This window comes from Gorilla gorilla, chromosome 22 (assembly GCF_029281585.2).
Source record: "Gorilla gorilla gorilla isolate KB3781 chromosome 22, NHGRI_mGorGor1-v2.1_pri, whole genome shotgun sequence".
NCBI classification, from domain to species: Eukaryota; Metazoa; Chordata; class Mammalia; order Primates; family Hominidae; genus Gorilla; species Gorilla gorilla.
In genome coordinates this window covers 44,738,097-44,757,712 of record NC_073246.2, presented here as the reverse complement: position 1 = coordinate 44,757,712, position 19,616 = coordinate 44,738,097, and the positions used below count along the sequence as shown (strand labels likewise).

The window sequence follows — 19,616 nt, the reverse complement described above, 5'->3', positions numbered from 1 at the left end:
CATTAGGCAAGTACTTGGAATCGTGCGAAGTGCACTCCATCAGATCACCTTGGTGAGTGAACTGCCAAACCCGAAACACCGAAAGCCACCAGCCACAACCGGGAGGACGGTCACAGCACCTTTCACGCATGCTCAAGGCAGGCTCGTCCTTGAGCATGCGCGGTAGGTGGGGGATACGTCATCTCTCGGCGTCTGCGCCTGGCGTCACCGACCGGTGCGGACAGGAAGAGGCTCTGGGCTGGCACATGTGTATGGCGGTGAGGCGGGCGGGTACATGGCGGGCTCTGTGGGACTGGCGTTGTGCGGCCAGACGCTGGTGGTGCGGGGCGGCAGCCGATTCCTGGCCACCTCCATAGCAAGCAGGTGAGGGGGCCTTGGTCTTGGAACAGGGAGACCAGGCTGCGGGCGCGCGTCGGGTCCTGGCGACCCCGCTTCTCCCGCACCGCCTGGTCGCACCCACTCTGGGGTGACCCGGGGGAACTCCGCTCCAGCCCTCGAGTCCTCCGCCGCAGTCTCGGCTGGCCGCGTCTCTGCGCCTGGAGGGTCCGCTTTCGGCGTCCGCTCCCCGGCCCCGGCGCGCTCCTTGCACTAGATGGCTGGTCTGCGGTGTTCTTGCCCGGTTAGCGCCGGGTCGTTTCCGGTCGCCGCGGCGCCGGCGGGGACCGGGTAGGCAGAGCACGTGGGGCGACGCTGACCAGTCAGCAAGGCCCGGCCGAACACGCTCTGCAGAACTGGGAAGAAGCGGGCCTCGGGTCTCCCTGGGGAGAAGGGAAGGGCTTACTCACTGCGAGCTCACTGACCTCCGAGCGCGCTCCCTCTCCTTGCAGGGTTGCCTGTTCCCTCTTCCCGGCCTGCATCCACTCACCTGGCCTTAATTGCTCCTTAGGGCTCCAAGTCATCTCCGACACTTACCCAACCCAAGGGTGCACGTGGAGCTCGCAGTGCGCACCTCCCTAGCGGCCCTTCGCACGGCTCGGGTTTTGCTTTCCGTAATTTTATTCTCCTTCCTTAGTGTACCGCCAGTGCTAGGACGACGCCGGGGATTTTTAACTTAGTAAATGTTTGTTGATGGAATAGTCCTAACTCAGGACTCTCGGAGCAATTAGTAGTGCTGTCAGTTTCAGCCCCTCGTTTCCTTTCCCAGGTTATTTGTGATTTCATACTTGAAACGGATGACGTGTCTGTCAGATATACTGTATATTTTTTGTTCGTTTGGTTTCAGAAAGCCAATTCGATGTTAAATTAGGTCTCACAAAAATTGTACTCAGAAACCCGTCACATATCCCAGATGATTTTGTTTTAGAGACTCACGGTCTAATATCTGCCAGAGTGAGCTGTGGATATATTAGACACGATTTGCTTACCTTCAGTCTATGCATTTTGAGGAAATTCTAGTGGCTGGTGGAGTTTCTGACTTGGAAGACAAGTCCACGGTTCCATATGGAAAGTTTTTTGGTGCACTCACTTTAAAGGCTATAAATATGTACAAGATACGTGCCAGGGGGTGAGGATGGGATAAACCGAAGTTTAGGTTCAGTATGGAAAATGGGTGATTCTTATGTTGGTAAGTGCCTGGGGTCATGGGAACACTTTCAGGTAGGTGAGATATGTTTCTAAATAGTAATGGCTCTTTGAAATTTGTATACAGAATCCCACTGAACGCTCAACAGTATCAGAACATAATTTCTTTTTTTTTTTTTTTTTTTTTTTTGAGTCTCGCTTTGTCGCCCAGGCTGGAGTGCAGTGGCGCGATCTTGGCTCACTGCAAGCTCCGCCTCCCGGGTTCACGCCATTCTCCTGCCTCAGCCTCCCGAGTAGTTGGGACTGCAGGCGCCTGCCACCACGCCTGGCTAATTTTTTATATTTTTAGTGGAGATGGGGGTTTCACTGTGTTAGCCAGGCTGGTCTCGATCTCCTGACCTCGTGATCCGCCCGTCTCAGCCTCCCAAAGTGCTGGGATTACAGGCGTGAACCACCGCGCCCGGCCCGTAATTTCTTATAACCATGTCGCATAGATTTTGTGGTGCCTAAAAGAATAGCATATTAATTCCTGTTGAGTATTTACTCAAAAAAAACTCATTTGTTTTACTGAACTTTTTTTTCCCACAGAACTATGCAGTATGACATACTCCAATAAGAGATTAAGCAAATAAAGTTTGTTAACTGTTCCCTGAAATATTGTATCTAGACAGTTTTCTTGTCAAGTATACAACTTTTAATTTAATGAGTGTGCAAATATTTTTTGTTCCACAGAGAAAAAAATCAACTTTTTTTTTTTTTTTCTTAACAAAGTGCTCCTTTAAAAATCATTGTTAGGCTGGGCGTAGTGGCTCTGCCTATAATCTCTGCACTTTGGGAGGCTGAGGCGGGCAGATCACCTGAGGTCAGGAGTTTGAGACCAGCCTGGCCAACATGGCGAAACCCCGTCTCTACCAAAACTACAAAAATTAGCCAGGCGTGGTGGCAGATACCTGTAACTCCAGCTACCGGGAAGGCTGAGGCGGGAGAATTGCTTGAATCCAGGAGGGGGAGGTTGCAGTGACCTGAGATCATGCCCTTGCACTCCAGCCTGAGTGACAGAGCGAGACTCTAACTCAAAAAAAAAAAAAAAAAAAAAAAAAAAAAAAAATTAGGGCCAGGTGCAGTGGCTCACATCACACCTGTGAGCACTTTGGGAGGCTGAGGTGGGCGGATCACCTGAGGTTGGGGGTTTGAGATCAGCCTGATCAACATGGAGAAACCCCGTTTTCTACAAAAAATACAAAATTAGCTGGGAGTGCTGGTGCATGCCTGTAATCTCAGCTACTGGGGAGGCTAAGGCAGGAGAATCGTTTGAACCTGGGAGGCGGAGGTTGCGGTGAGCCGAGATCGCGCCATTGCACTCGAGCCTGGACAACGAGAGCGAAACTGTCTCAAAAAAAAAAATATTTGTTATTTCTCTCTAATGATAACTCCTTTTAAAATTATTCTGTTATTTCTCTTTAGTGATGATGACAGCCTCTTCATCTATGACTGCAGTGCTGCAGAAAAGAAGTCACAAGAAAATAAAGGGTGAGATGTGGGGAAGCTTTTTCAGGGCCTGCTTTAATGGTTCGATAATGGGACCAGAGGGTCTAAGAAGCAATTGTTGTCTTACTTGCTGAATTCTTGGCTTCTGTCACACAGTGGTGCAGATAAGTAGCACCTCAGGAGAGACATATAAAAGTAACTTTTAGGTTAGGTATTAAGATTACATTGTTGGCTGAGCATGGTGGCTTATGCCTGTAATCCCAGCACTTTGGGAGGCCGAGGTGGGTGGATCACCTGAGGTCAGAATTTCCAGACCATCCTGGCCAACATGGCGAAACCCTGTCTCTACTAAAAATACAAAAAATTAGCTGGGCGTGGTGGCAGGCACCTGTAATCCCGTCTACTTGGGAGGCTGAGGCACGAGAATCACTTGAACCTGGGAGGCGGAGGTTGCAGAGAGCTGAGATTGTGGCATTGCACTCCAGCCTGGGGGATAGAGCAAGACTCTGTCTCCAAAAAAAAAAAAAAAAAAAAGAGTACAGTGTTAGTGCCGGGTGCGGTGGCTCATGCCTATAATCTCAGCACTTTGGAAGGCCAGGGTGCTGACTGAGGTCAGAAGTTCAAAGCCAGCCTTGCCAATGTGATGAAACTCCATCTCTACTAAAAATAAAATAGCCAGGCATGCTGGTGGGTGCCTGTAGTCCCAGCTACTCGGGAGGCTGAGGCAGGAGAATCACTTGAACCTAGGAGGTGGAGGTTGCAGTCGGCCGAGGTTGCGCCACCGCACTCTCCAACCTGGGTGACACAGCAAGACTCCGTCTCAAAAAAAAAAAAAAAAAAAAGCACAGTGTTAGGACTTTTCTAAATACTTTTAGTTTCTGTCAGTAATCACATCTTACTGGCTCCTTGAAATAATGGTTGAAGGCAGGTATAGGAAGTTAACTTCAGCTAATTGAGATATAAAAGTAGAGCATGTGAGTGTTTCGTATGGTGGCTTTCTTTAGTTATCATTGGTATTGTAGCTCAGTTTGTTTTAATCGTTATTATTATTTTTTGAGACAGGGTCTCTCTGTTACCCCGGCTGGAGTGCAGTTGCACAAACATAACTCCCTGCAGCCTCGACTTCCTGGGTTCAAGTGATCTCCTGCCTCATCCCCCTAAGTACCTGGGACTACAGGCACATGCCAGCATACCTAATTTTTTTTTGAGATGGAGTCTTGCCCTGTTGCCAGGCTGGAGTGCAGTGGCGCTATCTCGGCTCACTGCAACCTCCACCTCCCTGGTTTAAGTGGTTCTCCTGACTCAGCCTCCTGAGTAGCTGGGACTACAGGCACGCACTACCATGCCCGGCTAATTTTTTTTTTGTATTTTTAGTAGAGACGGGGTTTTACCATGTTGGCCAGGATGGTCTCGATCTCCTGACCTTGTGATCTACCTGCCTCGGCCTCCCAAAATGCTGGGATTACAGGTGTGAGGCACTGCGCTAGGGCTGCCTGACTAATTTTTGTAGTTTTTTGTAGAGACGTGGTTTTGCCATGTTACCGAGGCTGGTCTTGAACTCCTGAGCTCAAGCGATCCTCTTGCCTTGTCCTCCCAAAGTATTGGGGGAAATTCAGCCAGATATCGGGCAAAATTCACCCCCGATATTTCACGTAGGTTCTTTTCTATTTTCCCTAAGTGTTGGCCGGTTTGAGAAATAAAGGGACAGAGTACAAAAGAGAGAAATTTTAAAGCTGGGCATCCGGGGGAGACATCACATGTCAGTAGGTTCCGTGATGCCCCACAAGCCACAAAAACCAGCAAGTTTTTATTAGGGATTTTCAAAAGGGGAGGGAGTGTACGAATAGGGTGTGGGTCACAGAGATCACGTACTTCACAAGGTAATAGAATATCACAAGGCAAATGGAGGCAGGGTGAGATCGCAGGACCACAGGAGCGGGGCAAAATTAAAATTGCTGATAAGTTTCGGGCACCATTGTCATTGATAACATCTTATCAGGAGACAGGGTTTGAGAGTAACCGGTCTGACCAAAATTTATTAGGCGGGAATCTCCTCATCCTAGTAAGCCTGGGAGCGCTATGGGAGACTGGGGCTTATTTCATCCCTACAGTCTCGACCAGAAGACGGCTGCACCCAGGGGGGCCATTTTAGAGAACCACCCTCAGGGGCGCATTCTCTTTCTCAGGGATGTTCCTTGCTGAGAAAAAGAATTCAGCGATATTTCTCCCATTTGCTTTTGAAAGAAGAGAAATATGGCTCTGTTCCTCCCGGCTCACTGGCGGTTAGAGTTAAGGTTATCTCTCTTGTTCCCTGAACATTGCTGTTATCCTGTTCTTTTTTCAAGGTGCCCAGATTTCATATTCAAACACACATGCTGTACAATTTGTGCAGTTAACGCAATTATCACAGGGTCCTGAGGTGACATACATCCTCCTCGGCTGACAGGATTAAGAGATTAAAGTAAAGACAGGCACAGGAAATCACAAGGGTATTGATTGGGGAAGTGATAAGTGTCCATGAAATCTTCACAATTTATGTTTAGAGATTGCAGTAAAGACAGGCATAAGAAATTATAAAAGTATTAATTTGGGGAACTAATAAATGTCCATGAAATCTTCACAATCCACATTCTTCTGCCATGGCTTCAGCTGGTTCCTCCGTTTGGGGTCCCTGACTTCTCCAAACACCAAAGTGCTGAGATTATAGGTCTGAGCTACCACACCTGGCCTGTTATTAGTATTGTTAATGTGAGTTTATCCCTGCCTCTAGCCTTGGGTTAGTCCTTGCCCATGAGGAAGAGGGCCACGTGTCATTGAGGGTTCTTCCAGCTTAGCTCTCTGGGTTCTGGCATGTATGCTGGGAGATTTTCTGTTCAGTTAGGCTTCATGCTGATAAAATTAGCTGTTTTGAACTTCCCCATGTCCCTTTAATATGTCTGTATTTTGGCTACGTGATCCCCTTAACGGTTTCTACCTCCTCCCATGTTAGAAATTACCACGCTGGCCAACAAGGAATGCAGGCTTATTTCCTTAGGTGAAGCTTAACCGTCTTCCTCCTCTCTTCCTCAGGGAGGACGCGCCCTTGGACCAGGGGAGCGGTGTGATTCTGGCGTCCACCTTCTCCAAGTCTGGCAGCTATTTTGCTTTAACCGATGACAGTAAGCGTCTGATTCTTTTCCGTACAAAACCATGGCAATGTCTGAGTGTCAGGTATGAGATGCTAACGCTGGATTCTTAAGATGTCGAATGCACACCTTGTCCTTGCATGCCTGTAGCAATAGTGACCATAACATGGTGATAAGTGGTTGACGCAGAGCCGCAGTTTGGTGCCAGACACCGCTTTCAGTGCCGTATGTGTGTTGGCTGATCTGATCCTCACAGCAGTTCTGGGAGGGTGCAGGGGTGCTGTTCTGTCCCACGTTAAGTGGTGAACAGTTAGGTAGCAGACTCCGATCAGTGGGCTTGGAAGACAGAGCCGGGCCCTGCTGCTGGTCCCTCCGCCTACAGTGTTGGTGCCCCTGTTTTCCAGGGCAGTCCTCTGTCCTTGTGATTAGCAGGAACAAGGCTGTGAGCCTGCCCTGGAGAGTGGTAGGGATTTGGGGTCTGTTGAGGGGTCTGTACCATAGTATTAAGCTAGGTGGGTTTAGTGCACATATGTCTGAGTATCTGAAGAGTGGATGGGGAGTGGATCCGTGGGGATGGGGAGGCCAGTAACTCTGGCAAGAACAGAGATATTGCTATGCCTTGCCCTCTTACTTAGCAAAGTCCGGAAAGGTTCTTCTGCCTTCCCTATTCCTCTTTTTTTATTTTTTTGAGACGGAGTTTTGCTTTTGTTGCCCAGGCTGGAGTGCAATGGCGCGATCTTTGCTCATCGCAACCTCGACCTCCCGGGTTCAAGTGATACTCCTGCCTCAGCTTCTCGAGTAGCTGGGATTACAGGCACTCGCCACCATGCCCGGCTAATTTTTTGTATTTTTAGTAGAGATGGGATTTCACCGTGTTAGCCAGGCCAGCTCTTGAACTCCTGACCTCAGGTGATCCGCTGGCCTTGGCCTCCCAAACTGCTGGGATTGCAAGTGTGAGGCACTGCGCCCGGCCTGTCTTTAAGATTTTTATTTCATCTTTTTTTTTTTTTTTTTGGAGAAGGGTCTCATTCTGTCACCCAGGCTGGAGTGCGGTGGTGTGATCTTGGCTCACTACAGCCTCTGCCTCCCAGGTTCAAGCAATTCTCCCATCTCAGCCTCTCGAGTAGCTGGGACTATAGGTGCACACCACCATGCCTGACTAGTTTTTGTATTTTTTGCTGGAGACAGAGTTTCACCACATTGGCCAGGCTGGTCTCCAACTCCTGATCTCAGGTGATCCACCCGCCTCAGCCTCCCAAAGTGCTGGGATTACAGGCATGACCCACCGCTCCCAGCCTCATCTTATTTTCAAAGAGAAGAGTAAAAACCCAAATTCAGCTGGGTGCAGTGGCTCCCACCTGTAATCCTAGCACTTGGGGAGGCCAAGGCAGGCGGATCGGATCACCTGAGATCAGGAGTTCGAGACTAGCCTGGCCCACACGGCAAAACCCCATCTCTACTAAAAATACAAAATTAGCTGGGCATGGTGGTGCGTGCCTGTAGTTCCAGCTACTCGGGAGGCTGAGGCAGGAGAATCTCCCGAACCTGGGAGGCGGAGGTTGCAGTGAGCCGAGATCGTGCCATTGCACTCCAGCCTGGGTGAGAAGAGCAAAACCCCATCTCAAAAAAAAAGCCAAATTCTAGGTGGCGTCAAAAGCAATGAATGCTTGCTCTGTCCTCTCTTCCAGTCAGGTTAAAAAGAAAGCCCTGAAACGCTGCATCATTTCTACTCTTATGTGTTTTTGTGTATACAGGTTTTATTATATATGTTTTTATGTATATGTGATTTACAATATGTTTTTGTGTCTTTGTGTATTAGGTAGGTAATAGATGCACATGGTTTAAAAACTTAAAACACAACAAAATTAAACCAAAGAGTATGCGTCAGTCTCCCTTCTTACCCGCCTTCTGGCTCCTTTCCCATAGGCAGTGATGGTTTCCCAGTAGGAAAATGACTTTTAAATGCATGTCCCTACATATCTGAGTTATAACTGATAATAAATGGCTGCTTCCACCTGACTGCTGTGGATCGCGTCATCTTTATCTTGAAAGGCCTGTGAACGGCATCCTCTTGCTGAGATGGCCACATGAGTAAGTCATTTAGGACCTAGAATAGAGAAGATGGGAAGTGTTTTCAGGATTCAGGGTGAATGCCTCAAGGTGGCCTTGAGGTGTCCTGCCCTGAGCCCCTCCACAGGGATCTCTGCAGGTGGCAGGGGCTTTCTAGTAGGTTGGCCTTGACTTTGGGTTTCTTGGACAACCTGTGGGAAGGAGGGATGGACAGGTTTTCACCTCTCAGTATTGAAAGAAGATAGTAGTTGTCCTAGTCTGCTTGGGCTGCCTAACAAGATACCACAGACTAGGGGCCTTAAATAACAATTTTCTCACAGTTGTAGAGGCTGGAAAACCAAGATCAAGGGGCTGGCAGGACAGGGCTGGTTCCTCTGAGGCCTCTCTCCTTGGCTTGCTGATGGCGTCTTCTCCCTATGTCCTCACAGAGTCGTCCTTTTGTGTCTGTCCTCATTTCCTGTTCCTGAAAGGACACTGGTCAGATGGGGTCAGGGCTACCCCAGTGACCTCTGTTTCACCTCTGTAAAGGTCCTATCCAAATACAGTTACATTCTGAGGTCCTAGGTAGGTCAGGGCTTCAACATAGGAGTTGTGGTTTGGAGGATTCAGTTAAGCACATAACAGTTCATCTTGCCTTTTGGACACTGGCTGCTGTAGAGAGCTTTCATAATTCACATGAGATTCTCAAATGGGGCTTTGACTCCCAAAAGTTAAAAATGAAATGATCTAAGAGAATCTGATGGTAGTTTTTTTTTTTAATTTGAGACGGAGTTTCACTCTTGTTTCCCAGGCTGGAGTGCAATGGCGCGATCTCAGCTCACTGCAATCTCTGCCTCCCAGGTTCAAGCAATTCTCCTGCCTCAACCTCCCAAGTAGCTGGGATTACAAGCGTGTGCCACCACGTCTGGCTAATTTTTTGTATTTTTAGTAGAGAAGGGGTTTCACCATGTTGGCCAGGCTGGTTTTGAACTCCTGACGTCAAGGTGATCCACCTGTCTCAGCCCCCCAAAGTGCTAGGATTACAGGAGTGAGCCACTGCGCCTGGCCTGGTAATTCTTTTCCTAAAGTAAAGGCCCTGGCTGAGCTCTGGCATAGGCATAGTGCACAAGAGCCGCTTGGGTGTCTTGTGAAAGCACAGACTTTGTGATTAATTTCATCTGGGCTAGGCCATATGCTCTGTGATTTCTTTCTTTCTTTGTTTTGAGACAGAGTCTCGCTCTGTCACCCAGGCTGGAGTGCAGTGGCCCAATCCCGGCTCACTGCAACCTCCACCTCCCGGGTTCAAGTGATTCTTCTGCCTCAGCCTCCCGAGCAGCTGAGATTACAGGCACTTACCACCATGCCCAGTTAATTTTTGTCTTTTTAGTAGAGATGGGGTTTTGCTATTTTGGCCAGGCTGGTCTTGAACTCATGACCTCAGGTGATCCGCTGACCTTGGCCTCCCAAAATGTTGGGATTACAGGCGTGAGCCACTGAGCCCAGCTGCGCAGTTTTCTTGACTATCCCTCTATTGGTGGTCAGCATTTTTTCTTTTTTTTGAGATGGAGTTTCGCTCTTGTTGCCCAGGCTGGAGGGCAATGGCACGATCTAGGCTCACTGCAACCTCTGCCTCCCGGGTTCAAGTGATTCTCCTGCCTCAGCCTCCCAAGTAGCTGGGATTACAGGCATGCACTACCACGACCGGCTAATTTTTTCTATTTTTTTAGTAGAGATGGGGTTTCACAATGTTGGCCAGGCTGGTCTTGAACTGCTGACCTCAGGTGATCCACCCACCTCGGCCTCCCAGGGTGCCGGGATTACAGGTGTGAGCCACTGGCGCCTGGCCAGAAGAGCAACTTTTTATATACTTAAGAATCATTTGTGTTTTGTAAACTTTTTTTTTTTTTCCATATCCTATGTTTTTCCATTGGGGTATTGTTTATTTGTAGGAGCTCTTTATATTTGGACACTTTATTTTTACAAAATAAGCCCATCTCCCAAAGTGTGGCTCTCAACATGGCCTTTCTCACATGGCCTTTCTGTGGCACAGGTGTGTAAGGTGAGCTGCACCGGTAACCACTGAGACTGGATTAGCATTTTCCAGTACCCTTGCCTTAGCTGACAAAACTTCAAAGCCCTGGGGTCAAGAACTGGTGCAGAGCTGAGATCCACGTGCTGATGTGTACACGGATCTCAGACGTGATCCAGTTACTTAGACAACAGTGGAATGTGTGGGTTCCCGTTCAGCTATGGTGAGTGGGGTTGTAGAAGTTGGGAGCGAATTCTCACTTGTCTGCTTCCCCTGGAGTACAGTTCGGTGTCCTCTCATGCTACCTTTTGCCTTTTTTATCCTTTGGTTTTGGTCCGTACAGAAAATTGGAAACCACTGAGAAGTACAAAATGAGAGCAGTAACAAAAACCACCCTGAATTGCACCACCCAGAGCCAGAGTATGGGATGAGCGCTGGGGCCAGGCCCTCCTCCTCCTCTCTGCAGATGGATTACAGGATTTGCATGTGTTACACTGTAGTGGTGGCATGTGCTAGCCTATAGCCTATTTCCCCCCGCCAGGGCAGTGTTGACAACACTGTGTCATTCGCTGTAGCTGAGTTGTTACATTGTTTGCACTGTTCCACTGCTCAAATGCTACCGTTTCCTTGTACCTCTTCCTGCCTTTAAACTTTGGGAAGTTTGAGCCAGAGCAACTGGGACAGCAGAGGTGTGGACAGTGTGGGTTTACCGGCACCAATGTGTGACAACAGACACAGCGAAGCTTCCCAAGCCTTGGTGTCCAGCGGTTTTCTTGGGGTTGATCACATGCTGTGGGGGTGGCTGACCTTTAGTTCCCAGCCCCTCCAGAGGTGGAGTGGACACCTTGTGGCCCCAGGCCCCTGCCCTAAATCACGTACTTAGGCTGCCTGTGGGGCCCAAGGCCCCTACTCTTGGAGATGAGGCCAAAGGCAAGGTTAATTCTTCACTATGCAGAGGGTGTACCCTGTGCCAAGGCTTTTGATGTCTGGTACCAGACACCATTTGAGGAGTAGCCACTGCCTGCAGAGGGTAGGGGAGGCTGGGTCTGGCTGTGTGTGCCGTAGGCCTGGCTGGTGGTGGGGGTGAGCGGGCAGGGAGCTCACTCGTGTCTTGAAGACACTGACTCTTTCAAGTCAGGACAGTGCTGTGGCTGTGAAGTTCTGAGGTTGCCAGAAGGATGGAGACGTGGGTGGAGTGTCACTTTACTTCAATGTGGGCTCGCTGTCCAGAGGTAGTGTCTCACTTTGAACTTGGGAGAAGGGGGATGTCCAGTCAGCCTGCCAGCTGTGTCCTGGTTCCTAACAGTGGAGCTTCTTCACCCTGATGGAAGTGCGGAGGCCCAGGGCTCCTCCAGGGGTTCTGACTCCTCCAGAGGGACGGGGCCTCTGCTCCTGGCATTGTGCATGGCCCAGAGGAGGGAGGAATCTAGAATTCTCTCCACTCAGTGTGGTTGCCTGTGGCAGTTGGCTTCTTGGAGGAGGTCATTTGAGGTTGAGAGCTCCGTGAGTTGGGACTCGTGGTGGATGCAGATACAGCTGCAGCCTGGGTGGGTGGCGGGGCCTCTTCATCCTTGGTTGCAGGTGCTTTGCCAAGAGGGAGATGTCTTGCTGTGTTGACTCATCTTTTGAAGGTCGTGTGCTGGTGTGATTCTCTTTATGGAAGCACCTGGTAAAACTCTGGGAGGCTGGCATGGTGGCTCATGCCTGTAATCCCAGCATTTTCAGGGGCCAAGGCGAGAGGATCCCTTCAGGCCAGCAGTTCGAGGCCAGTCTGGCCTCAGCATAGTGAGATCTTGTCTCTACAAAGAAAAAAAAAAAAGCACAAGTCCAAGAGTGGGCAGTGCAACTAGTTTAAGTACCCCTAATCTGAAATTCAGAATCCTCCAAAATCCGAAATTTTGTGAGCATAGGGAAGATGCTCAAAGGAAATGCTCACTGGAATGTTTCGGATTTTGGATTTTTAGGTTAGGGATGCTGAACCAGTAAGTATTTGCAAATATTCCAAAACCTGAACAAATCTGAAGTGCAAAGCACTTTTGGTCCCGAGCATTTGGGATGAGGGATGGGCAGCCTGCAGCATGTGAGCAAAGAGCAGTGGCTGGCTCTTGGCAGTGCCCCTTTACCTGTGCATTCACTTTTTTTTTTTTTTTTTTTTTTTGTGGAGTGGAGTGTCTCTTTGTCACCCAGGCTGGAGTGCAGTGGCACGGTCTCGGCTCACTGCAACCTCCACCTCCTGGGTTCAAGCGATTCTCCTGCCTCAGCCTCGTGAGTAGCTGGGATTATAGGAATGAGCCACCACGCCTGACTACTTTTTGTATTTTTAGTAGAGATGGGGTTTTGCCATGTTGGCCAGGCTGGTCTTGAACTCCTGACCTCAGGTGATCTGCCCACCTTGGCTTCCCAAAGCTCTAGGATTATAGGGGTGAGCCACTGCGCCCGGCCTGCTCTTGGTTTTGAAAGTGATGTCAGCGGTATAACTTCGTGTAGGAAATGTTTGCCTTAGGTGGTGTGGAAGATGGACCATGTGATTTGATGCAGTCCAGGCAGCAGATTACAAAATCCTGCCTCGATGGTGTGGCTTGGGGTTTCTCCTGACCTTGGTGTAGGGCACGCGTTGCTGCCTCCCCTTTCTCTAGCTGAACTGCAGGACAGTGGGTACAGGTGTGAAGTTACTGCCACTTTCAGCATCTCTTGGCAAATTCCTCAATAATCTTTTTAAAATTCCTTTAGAATTGTGGGTTTGTGAACTTTTCAGCATCGGGTGGAGTGAAATCTGTACCCTTTCTCTCAGTGAGAAATTGGAGGGGATTATTGTGGCAGGAGGAGTAGGTTTGGGGGATGAGAGTGGGGCAGGGAGAGGGGCATAGGGTGAGTTTTATCAGGAGAGGACTAGGGTGAGTGGAACCATGCTGAGCTGGCAGGCAGCACCCTGTGGCTGGCCCGCAAACATGGGGGCTGCTCCCCACACCTGGAGCCTTTTTATGCCTCTTAGATCTCAGACTCTTAGATCTGATGCACCCTCTCTCCAGAAAACTGCCCACGCTTAGCACATCCACCTCCGCTCAGTTTTAGAGGTTCCATGCACTCGTGGCCTCTCTGCATTTCACTGAGGCCCTGCACCGCTGCGGGATGCCCCTGAGCTGGGCGAGACCCCAGGCTCTGTCCCGTGGTCGCTTTGTTACTGAGCTGCTGCTGGGAAGCTTCCTGCTGAAGGGTTTTGAGGCGCAGCCAAGATGGAAGTTGTGGGCAGCAACGATTCTTTCCCAGGTAGCAGTTTAGAACCGCAAGGGCAGGAGGGCCTGCCACCTGGGCAGTCAGGAGACTCTTGGCCCGAGGGACTGAGGCCAGGTTTTCCAAGCCGAAGATGAGGACACAGGGTGACGAGTGATACATTGATTTTGACATGTGTGTTTATGAGGGAGAAATCCTCCCAGTGGAGTCAGTGTTTCCGAAAACGACTGTGAGAGCCACGGCAGCACGTGGGAAAGGCAGAGCCGGAAAACCATCAGATTCGCTCTGCCCAGGGGGTGGAGAGAGAGCGCCTGGCTGCTGGAGTGTGGGTGTGGATGGCGCCTGGTGTCCTCAGTGCCCTGTTGGGGCTGCCCAGGCGGCTCTCTGGAGGGGGGCTCGGGGAAGTGCCAACTCAGTCTGGGAGTTCAGGGCTCAGCCACTCGACTCCTGGCAGAGAACAGAGGGTGTGGAGATGGGTGGCTACTTACTGGGTTCTGCTGGTCTCTGGGCCCTGAACCCAGTGACTGTGGAGGGAGTGCTGAGACCCGAGACCCTGCACAGGCTGGGGGTCGGAGGGCGGGCGGGGTTGTGCCTCAGCTAGGGTGACAGGCCGGCTTGCCATTGGTCCAATGACCTGCCCCATTCTGTGACCTCCCTCGGATCCTAGCACCCAAGCCTGCGAGTAAGGCTGAGCTGCGTCCTAGAATCGGTGCCAGGATAAGCCCAGCTGGAGAGGCTGGGAGCCTCCGGCTGGGGCAGGACAAAGGGACGCGGAGCAGTGCCCTCTGCTGAGCTGGGCAGGAGGCACGGTGTCGGGGGCCATCTGTGCCACACGCCTTCCAGCCTGGCTGGGGGGATGAGCGCCCTGTGAGTCCAAGTCCATCCCCCCTCCCTGTGGCATCCTCTTGGGCTGCTCCTCTGTGCCACCATGGTCGTGTTTGTGGCAGCTGCTTAATGAGCCCATCGGACATTGGGGGCTGTGTCGCTGGTGCAGTGCAGGGCTGTTTGTTTAAAATTGCAGCACATCCTGAGAATTCTGATTAATCTTGCTCCAGGGCGTAATTATCTTTCTTTGTCCTTGTTTTCTCTGTGTTTACCCCGTTATACTTCCCTTCTGCCTCCCTTCTGCAGCTCTGCTGCACAGCTGCGAGGGAGGAGGAGGGATGCTGCTTCCAGCCTGGGGTGTGGCCCAAAGGTCCTGCCTGCCCTTTTCTGTCCTTTAGTCCCTCTGCCCCTGAGAGAAACATAGGGGCCTCATTGAGGACAGCGTTCCTGAAGCTTCCATCTCAATTTCCAGCCGCAGTGGGCCGGGTGCCCTGTACTTGTCTGCCTGGTGTTGGCTGCGTATTGGGCAGTGTGTGCTGCCACAGCCCTGGGGGTGGGGAAGCAGGGCTGGCTGCCATTCTGTAGTGAGGCCCTGTGGCTAACTGCGTGTGTGGGAAGCTGTGCTACAACTCATATCTATGTAAAATAGAACATATGGGTCCCTGCCTTGTGGAGAGGACATAAATACGGGACGATTCTAGTAGAAATGATGTGGAAATGAGAGCCCCAGGAAGTAATGTAGCCCTGAGCCCTGGTGAGGGAGAGGGAGCGAACTGTGACTTTGGTTCTTACTGAAGCAGTGTGCAAACGTGCTGCATCCGGAACTCTGGTGCATCCATGACTCTGGGTCGGGGTTGGATTCATGGACGTGCTGATGTGGATGTGGACTGGGGGGAGCGCAGGCCTCTCACACGCTGGATAACTGAGCTTCCTCCCGAGGAGGGTAGAGTGCTGCCTCACTGCTGCCCTGGGCTGGGTCCTGCCCCGAGGGTGGCCAGGCCCCTCCATCCCTCTGCAGGGCACGGGGCACGGCTGTCTGTCTGAGGCTCCTGGTTTGACGCAGCAGAATGAGCAGCAGGGGTCGGTGTGGGTCAGGGGAGCGGCAAGGCTGGGGGGCCTTGGAGGCTGGTGCCTGCGTTTGTCCTTGACAGTGGCCCCCAGCACACTCGGCGTTTATGGAGAGGGCCGTTGTCTCCCTCAATGCATGATGAAGACTCTGGGGTTAAGGAACCATTCCCCCATTTCTTGATGACAGTTTTCAAACACACAGGAAAGTTGAGGATTTTGTTACCCATTTATCCACTACCTAGATCCCACCATCAGGAGCAATTTTCTTTTCTTTTCTTTTCTTTTTTTTTTTTGAGACGGAGTCTCGCTCTGTCGCCCCAGGCTGGAGTGCGGTGGCGGGATCTCGGCTCACTGCAAGCTCCGCCTCCCGGGTTCACGCCATTCTCCTGCCTCAGCCTCCCGAGTAGCTGGGACTACAGGCGCCTGCCACCACGCCCGGCTAAGTTTTTGTATTTTTAGTAGAGACGGGGTTTCACTGTGTTAGCCAGGAGGGTCTTGATCTTCTGACCTCGTGATCCCCACCTTGGCCTCCCAAAGTGCTGGGATTACAGGTGTGAGCCACTGCGCCCAGCTAGGAGCAATTTTCTTAAAGAAAAACGTTGTGAAAGTAGATTTGTCGAAGGCATTGGCTTTGTTCCCGTTGTTGGCATTGCTTAATTTTTTTGGCACCACCTTCAGCAGCTGGAAAACAGAGCATATGGCCAGGTACCGGTGCCGGCCACCGCCCACGTGGCCTGCCAGGCTGTCGAGGACCCTGCGCTGCTCCTGGAAGCTAATGGGGGTGTCTTTCTGGCCTTCTAGGACCGTGGCAAGGAGGTGTACAGCCCTGACCTTCATAGCCTCGGAGGAGAAGGTCTTGGTGGCCGACAAGTCTGGAGACGTCTACTCCTTTTCGGTGCTGGAGCCACATGGGTGTGGCCGTCTAGAGCTGGGGCACCTGTCTATGCTGTTAGATGTGGTAGGTGGGGGACGTGGTAGGTGGGGGACGTGGCAGGTGTGGGACACGGTACCTGGGGGACGTGGTACGTGGGGCATACGCTGAGTCAATGTCTACCCTGTCAAGGCTCAGACACCTGTCCATGCTGTTAGACGCAGTACGTGGGGGACATGGTATGTGGGGTACAGGCTGAATCAACGTCTGCCCGGCCTGCACCCCAGCGTTTGGTGGGGAGAGTGGGGCTCCCCCGTAGCAGGGACAGCCCTCTGCAGATTTGGGAGCAGGGGAGTGGTGGGAACAGGATTTAGGAAGGTGGAGCAGACAGCAGGGAGAACGAAGAAGGCAAGTGAGGCAGGAGGTGGCCAGTAGGTGGCCCCAGGTTGGAAGTGAAGGTGTGGGAGGAACAGGTGCAGCCACGAGCCTCTGGCTCCGCCTCCTTGGCCCGGAGCTGTGCCAGGTGCTGTAGGAGCATCACCTCAGCACTGCTCCCAGCTGCCCCTGTCACCCCACTCTGTGTGCCCCGTGTGTCACAGACACACACCTGGAGCCCCAGAGGGCGCAGGCCCACAGCCCTGGTGGTGGAGCTGGGATTGGACGCACACAGGGACAGTCAGGAACAATGGCGAGTGTGGGGTATCAAGGGAACCTCACTGGGACTTGGTGACAGATGGGTGTGGGGACATGTGTGACAGGAAGGCAAGGAAGGCAACCCAGTGTTGGGCAGGAGGGTGCAGCAGGCCTGCGGCGGGTGGAAATGGGCGTGGGGCCTGGATTTGCCGAGGTGCGGGAGACAGGCAGGCAGGGGTGGCACTGCCCCACCCCAGAAGCCTGCTCTAGCACTGAGGAGTGAGGGCTGGAGGTGGCCGGGGACCCTCTGGGGAGGGAGAATGAGGGCCACCAATTAGATGTAGGGACGGGAGGAGGGGAGGAGCCACGCTGGTCTGTCCTCGAAGGCTGCATCCTCTTGGCGGCCAGGCTGCAGCCTCCCTGCCCGCTTCCATGAGGGACTTGATTCGGGAAGACTCAGGTGAGCGGCTTTTTCTTTTCTGGCCCCTGGTGATGCAGGCTGTGAGTGCTGATGACCGCTTCATCCTCACTGCCGACCGGGACGAGAAGATCCGAGTCAGCTGGGCCGCGGCGCCCCATAGCATCGAGTCCTTCTGCTTGGGGCACACAGAGTGAGTGCCCCTTCCTGCCCCTCCAGCAGAAAGAAGCTCTGTTTGAAAACAGCGTCAGCTTGCGGCTCAGCAGATGCCGTTGTAGCTGGCGAGGCCCCATGCGGGTGACAGCAGCCCTCGTGCTTGGTGTTTGGTCACTGCAGGCGCCATGGTGCTGCCTGCAGAAGCCCCGAAAGGGTGGGGTTCACTCTGTGCTGTTACCTGGAGTCTGTGCCGGTAACTTCGCATTGGGCCTGACCGAACGGGAAGGGCTTGTTTCCGGGAAACCCCTGTCTCAGTGTGGGGACCGCTGCACCATGCCCGGGAGTTGTTCGCTGGTGGGCGGTGGGGGTGTTGGGGGTGAGGACGAACTTTAGTGATTTCAGCTGTCCAAGAATTAAGCGGCCTCTGCAGCCAGGTGGCGGCGTCTCTCGTGGCAGCACGCTCTGCCAGGACCCATGTGGAGCTGTTTCTGAATGCCCGCTTCTGTCTCACACAAAAAGCTCATTAGAATTTACACAAAGGAAAAACGCTTAGTGTAATTGGCTGAAATGTTTTAAAATATATTATTTGAGGCAGTGGAAGAAATTGGAGGGAGGAAATTCAGTGCCGAGGTTGCCTGTGTTTTCCTGGTTTTGATCCAAACATTTCCTGTTTAAGAAGGCCAGTCACTGGTGTGTGCCTCAGGATAGCTGCTTCTGACTTGCATTTAGTTTGCTAGTGATCCAGCTCTGGAGTTCTCTGGCCTGCAGCCCCCCGGCCCCTCCCCTTCACCATCTCTCGATGGCGTCTCTGCAGCTCCCTTGCCTCGTCAGGCACGTGAGGGAGGTTTCTGCTGACGGGAACACGCTTCTCACCCTTCTAGGGAAATGCCTCATCACTTAGATGTATTGAGTAAAAACATAGTATTAAAATTAACTTCAACTGCTCCCTCCCTCCCTCCCTTCCTTCCCCCCTCCCCATCCCACCCTTCCCCCCTCCCCACCCCACCCTTCCCCCCTCCCCACCCCACCCTTCCCCTCCCTTCCTTCCCCCCTCCCCACCCCACCCTTCCCCTCCCTTCCTTTCTTTTCTCTTTCTTACCTGTGTCGCCCAGGCTGGAGTGCAGTGGCGTGATCTTGGCTTACTGCAACCTCCACCTTCCAGGTTCAAGCGATTCTCCTGCCTCAGCCTCCCAAGTAGCTGGGACTACAGGCCCCTGCCGCCACGCCTGGCTAATTTTTTTTGTATTTTTAGTAGAGACACGAGGTTTCACTATGTTGGCCATGCTGGTCTTGATCTCCTGACCTCATGATTCGCCCGCCTCGGCCTCCCACAGTGCTGGGATTACAGGTGTGAGCCACCGTGCCCGGCCTGCCCGTTTACTTTTCAACATAGTGGCTGGCAAATTGAAAACAAAGCCCCGTGGCCCCCGTGTGTGGCTGGAGCTGTGTTTCTGCTGGATGTACTGTTCTGTGCCCTTTGCTGACATTGCAGTATCGGTTGGTTCACTGGCCGTCTCCCGCTGCGTCTGAGTGGTTCTGTGGGTCTGTTGGGCCTGTTGGTGTGTGCAGCCCTCAGCATGGTGCCTGGCATGAGTAGGTGCTCAGTAGATACTGCAGTGATTGGACGAATTATGTTTTGAGATTTTGTTTCAGACCCCTGGAAACTGGTTTCCCGGCCTTTCAAACTGTTGAGAACTGTGAGGCCACTCATGCCCTCTGCACGGGGCGTCCTGTGCCCTATCTGTCCTGGGCTGTGGGCTGCTGTTGGTGCTGTGGTGCCGTGCAGGGCGGTGGCTGCGGGACTGGGCCCGGCTCACGCGATGGCTAGCCCAAGGTAGCAGAGGCCATGACTGGCGGAGATGGAGTGAGGCTCACGGGCCACCCCATTCCAGGGTCCCTGGGAACCCTGTGCATGAGGGATTGCTTGAGGCCACTGTGTTAGAGCGGGAAGAAAAGGGGCCTTGTCACCCTTGTAGGTGCCCGAGCCAAGATGGGTTTGCAGGCGAGCTGGGCTGCTTGGGTCACTCTTCACGGCTGTTCTGATGGGAGGGTCCCTGTGACTTTGAGTCCTGTGCTTGCAGGCCAACCCCTCACGGGAGGACTGGGCCGGGCTCAGCAGAGACAGCTGTCTGGCCAGGTCACTCAGAGTTGTTGCTGAGGGGCCATCAGGACCCTGATAGGAATCTGTCCGTGGGCTTGGCT

General features: G+C 52.3%; 1 protein-coding gene across 5 annotated transcripts in view; it reads left to right on the top strand.

Annotated features, from left to right (window-relative positions):
- The first annotated feature begins 237 nt into the window (after positions 1-237).
- Positions 238-19,616, top strand: part of WDR4 (WDR4 tRNA N7-guanosine methyltransferase non-catalytic subunit) — a 36,331-nt gene continuing 16,952 nt past the window's right edge. For 3 of the 5 annotated variants that reach the window (XM_055373657.2, XM_019017764.4, XM_004062866.5), the window contains exons 1-5: positions 238-363; positions 2,986-3,051; positions 6,079-6,219; positions 16,138-16,294; positions 17,339-17,451. In XM_055373657.2, the coding sequence (XP_055229632.1) occupies positions 275-363; positions 2,986-3,051; positions 6,079-6,219; positions 16,138-16,294; positions 17,339-17,451 (566 nt within the window). In that variant the 5' untranslated portion in view covers positions 238-274. Of the gene's footprint in view, positions 364-804; positions 1,565-2,985; positions 3,052-6,078; positions 6,220-16,137; positions 16,295-17,338; positions 17,452-19,616 lie in introns of those variants that run through there. The other 2 variants (XM_055373659.2, XM_055373660.2) reach the window with 2 other exon arrangements.